The sequence below is a fragment of the Phragmites australis genome, chromosome 5 (genome assembly GCF_958298935.1).
Source record: "Phragmites australis chromosome 5, lpPhrAust1.1, whole genome shotgun sequence".
Lineage (NCBI taxonomy): Eukaryota > Viridiplantae > Streptophyta > Magnoliopsida > Poales > Poaceae > Phragmites > Phragmites australis.
The window spans coordinates 11,938,714-11,943,092 of record NC_084925.1 but is presented as its reverse complement, the minus strand read 5'-3'; the positions used below and the strand labels follow the sequence as shown (position 1 = coordinate 11,943,092).

Here is a 4,379-nt window from a genome sequence, read left to right as displayed (position 1 = left end):
GTGGTTGTGTAATCTGGTTAACTACGAGAATGTATACTAATTACAGTATATTTTAGTGTCACATCTCTGTAAAAAACACTTTCAACTAACAGTTATACCCGAAAGTAGGGGAAAATATATGTGTTGAAAGAAACTACAGTGCCAAACAGGCCTAAAACAATTGATTTATATGGATATTATGAAAAGCTTTAGGTACATTTATTGTTTCGAATGATCCTGATACATTTCAATACCAAATGGAGCAATATGAAATAATTAACTATATCCGGATTTTCTGATAAATGATGTACACGAAACAATAGAAAAAAGGAATGAAACAATCTCTTCAGGATAAGAACTATACATATAATGTTCCCCTGACAGTTTCTTATTGTAAGTATGTTCATGTAGAACTACCGATACTGACCACAGACATAAATTTAAGATGTATCCGCGACAAAGTCCTGGATCACCGTGCGAACCGCGACTGGAATTCTCACCGAGTGGGTACTGCCATCTAACCATGTCAAGCTGCCAAATGTGTAGCCACCTTGCACCCTTTGCCTCGCCGTGATCGTCACCCGAAACGTTGCTTTCTTGCTACCGCCACCACTGAACCTGATCACAGACGGCTCCACAGACACATCCACCCCTGCCGGAGCTTCGACCACTCCTCTGTAAGTCACATCAACCGGCCCATCGTTGGTGACCGTCCGCCACACCGTGACAGAGCCCTTGAGGTCCGGCACAACGATGGATGGGAGATTGAGCTGGTACAGCTGCCCAACATAAGTCTCGCAGTGATCCTTGGGCCCAAGGGTGCAGTTGAAGAACCTGGTGTACTCTCTAGCGTCCACGTCGTAGACCAGGCCGGGATCAGCAGCCTTGTCCGGGTTCATGTGCCCTCCGCCAAAGTCAAACGGGTCGGCTAATTTCCTCGGAACCCCCTCTGCTTGGATCGGCATGCCGAAACGGTCAGTCACAGATGCTGCAAGCGACCAAAACCAAAAAAGATTTGAGTTAGTTACAGATGATACGAAGAGTTCCTTTTACACACATAGAGCATTGACAATGAACCATATGCTTGCCTGTGGTGACGATGGCGGACTTGATCATGGCGGGTGACCAGTCAGGGTGAACCGACTTGAGCAGCGCGACGACGGCCGAGACATGTGGGCACGCCATGGACGTCCCGGACATGAGCACATACGAGTTGCCTTTAGCTGCCAAGATGCTGACTCCGGGTGCAGCTACGTCGGGCTATTCAAATTGATGGGGAGAGAGACAAGTTTAATTTTACACATTCATAAGCCGGCGATCGCACGTATCATTGTAAATGTAACGATGCATAGCAGATTGCAAGAGCTTGTCACCTTCATTATGGCAGGAAACACGGGGCTCGGGCCTCTCGACGAGAACGCGGCGACCCTCGGCGACAGAACCCCGCTCCCGACGACGCTCACGGCCTGCGAGATCCTCACCACCGGCGTCCTGCACGCGGCAAAGAACAAGCATTAGCTCCGCGTGGCCGTGCCACGGAAGAAACACGCGCGGGAATCTCGCTTACTCCGCGCTGTTCGCGTAGGACGCGATCCTGTGTGCAATCTCGAAGTCCACAAGCACGCAGGGCATGGAACCCGCGCAAAAGGTGTTGGTCTCGAGGAGGTTGCTGTTGTGCTGCGCGAAGATCAGGCCCTTCGCCCCTGCCTTGAAGACGCGGGTAGCGGCATCGATGAATCTTTGTCCTGGCGGCCATGAGGACGCCGCCCGCGGCGCGGAGCACAGCACGACCATGCCGGTGACGTTGGTGGATGTCAGAGACTTTTCGTCGCAGCTGCACAAACGGTCAAGTTGCCATTGTACAGAGTCAAGGTTCAGCAAAGCGCACAACTGCCAAATTTGTTCTGTTTTGTGGCTAGCTATTAATTCATTTCATTACCTGTCCGCAGAAATAAGCGCGTGGAAGTCGCTGGTATTCACTGTGGCATTGTAGTAGAGTGATTGCCCCTGGAAATATAACCACATGAGTTCAAGTAAACTACTGTAGTAGAACATTATTAATTGCAATTTAATAATTGAGTAATTTCACTGCATCTGGTTAAGAGGCATCACTAGTTCAAAGATTATGCTACGTACCACTAGCTTCTCGTTGTTGCCGAGCGACATCACGGTCGGGAAGGACCGATCAATGGTGCTGGCGGCCACCGTCAGGACCCACGGCACGGCATTCCGCACTGTCTGCGCCGCGGGGCCGTCGTTCCCGGCAGCTAACAAGACGGTGATCCCTCTCGCCACAGCGTGAAGCGTCCCGGGAATCTCCTCACTGGAGCTCAGCGACAGCGAAAGCACGTCCACGCCGTCATTTATGGCGTCGTCGATGGCTGCAAGTACCGCGGCACTGCCGCACGAGTCTGTGCCCCAGCACGCCTTATAGACAGCCAACCGAGCGCGGGGCGCCCCACCGCGTGCCACGCCGGAGGCCAGGCCGCCGAAGCTCACATTCCGGACCTGGCCACCGGCGATCGTCGAGGCCACGTGCGTGCCGTGGCCGTTCTGATCCCTGGCCGACATGTACTCGCCCTTGAGATCATCGGGGTCCACGCCGCCGGTGTACCACCGCGCGCCGATGATCTTTCTGTTGCAGCTCGTGGCGTTGAACGCCGTGCCGTTCTGGCATATGCCTCTCCACCTTGCCGGTAAAGGGCCGTATCCACTGTCTTCAAAACTTCTTGATTCAGGCCATATGCCTGTAATATATGCATCAATCCATTAGGTGTCTATGGTTAAAATTTTAAACATTTGATTTCCAAATCAGGTAGCTAGAAGTGTGGTTGCAAACCTGAATCAACTACCCCTACGATGACATCTTCGCCGTACTTTGCTTTCTTGAGGAGGTCTGACGATGACGATTGGTAGTAGTCGATGCCAAGAAAATCCCAACTCCGAGTTGTATGGGTTTTGTAATGAGTGTTCGCCTTAACACTGATGACTCCAGGTAAACCTACGTCGAAACATTTCTTAGCTGCACTGATCATGTGAGTAATTATTCAACATGTTCTTACGATCTTGTGTTTGATTATTACTCGCAATTGTCTTGGCTTGGGATTCAGTGAGTATTGCTGCGAAGCCAGAAAACCCATGCTTGTAGCTGTAGACTATGGATTTCAGTGCCTCATCCTTACTGTTGCATCAGAAACATGAGAAAAAGGAAGTAAATATAAGCAATCATTTGTGATTTGCGGTGATGATGCAGAAATGGCAGCTTGAACTACCACAGTACCTCCCAAGAACAGATGCGAGTACGTCGTGGTGCGACGCGGTGACCACCGATGGATCGTCGTGCTTCTTCTCCCCCATGTAAACAATGTAGAGCTGAAATTTTTTATATAAAATTTTGATGTAAAAGTATCAGAATCCAGAACAAGTGACCCTCGTAAAGAGATGAAGCGAATAAGTTACACAGTTTCTGGCAAGAGAAAGCATATATCTTACTTTGCTCGAAGCATTTGCTGAAAGAGGCAGGACAAGTACTAGCGCCAGTAGCAAAGCAAAACAGGAAGCTGATCGCAAATCCATCTCCGGTTTCAGTGAGTTTGTGTGTTGTCTCTGATTTGGTTGCCTTGTGCCCTCTCATGTATAAATGTATATATAGCAGGCTAGCAGCCAACAAGAACCATGAGGTACAAGAACAATACATACTTGTCCTTCTTTGCACGCGTTGTTAGGTTGCACGCGAGTAAGACTAAATCAGAGGTTCATACGGAAAATGGAAAACTCCGTTCCTTGATTTGGTCCATCACGCTTAAACAACTACTGAACCATGCAGATATAGTATTCAGGTTTCATATATGTAACTCAGATGCAATGAACTAATCAAAATTTTCGATGACAATGACCTTATCAAATTTGAGTAAAGAAGTGGATTGAAGTTGGGCAATTAGTCTCTGTAAGCAATTGACCTTACAGGGAAGCTTCATGAGCTGCTCCTTGAACTTATAGGACCTAGTCTCGCTGCAGAGGTTAAGTAAGTGTCTCTGTGTCACGTACTAATTTAGGTGGCCATATTTTGTTATGAAATTGTCAAAAGAAGTCTTTGACAGGATTGGTAGTCTTCGGACGGATATGATTCGGTTTGTTTCTTCACAGACAAATTAATAAGGGAGAGAATATTGTTCAGGTGACTGTTTTTAAGAAAAATTACGGTCGGTGATTTCAGCCACTGGATCTTGATCCGACGTCTCTTTATCTCTTCTTCTTCTAGTAACCAAACTGCCCTGTGCTTCTTCCTCCCCTCCCACCAGCATTACATTGCTCCCCCACCCCGCCCTCCTCCTCCCACCAAATCCTCACCGTGCTAACTCGATTTCGCCAGACAGATTCCTTGCCTCCCACGTTGCTAG

General features: G+C 48.6%; 1 protein-coding gene across 1 annotated transcript; it reads right to left on the bottom strand.

Annotated features, from left to right (window-relative positions):
- Positions 1–297: 297 nt before the first annotated feature.
- LOC133917458 (subtilisin-like protease SBT3.9) lies at positions 298–3,593 on the bottom strand. The gene is made up of 10 exons (XM_062361357.1): positions 3,472–3,593; positions 3,260–3,351; positions 3,063–3,160; positions 2,819–2,980; positions 2,116–2,726; positions 1,919–1,986; positions 1,547–1,813; positions 1,353–1,470; positions 1,068–1,239; positions 298–967 (listed from the first exon to the last, which is right to left on the bottom strand). The coding sequence occupies exons 1-10, from the start codon at positions 3,553–3,555 to the stop codon at positions 420–422; spliced, it is 2,220 nt and encodes a 739-aa protein (XP_062217341.1). The 5' UTR covers positions 3,556–3,593; the 3' UTR covers positions 298–419.
- Positions 3,594–4,379: the final 786 nt, after the last annotated feature.

What these genes read in the sequence shown, in the direction of transcription:
- LOC133917458 (XM_062361357.1), bottom strand. Translation starts at nt 3,555, where the DNA reads ATGGATTTGCGATCAGCTTCCTGTTTTGCTTTGCTACTGGCGCTAGTA. An exon ending in CCAAGCCAAGACAATTGCGA is followed by an intron (nt 2,981 to 3,062) that starts GTAATAATCAAA and finishes GTTTCGACGTAG; the next exon opens with GTTTACCTGGAGTCATCAGT. An exon ending in TGTTTCCTGCCATAATGAAG is followed by an intron (nt 1,240 to 1,352) that starts GTGACAAGCTCT and finishes CAATTTGAATAG; the next exon opens with CCCGACGTAGCTGCACCCGG.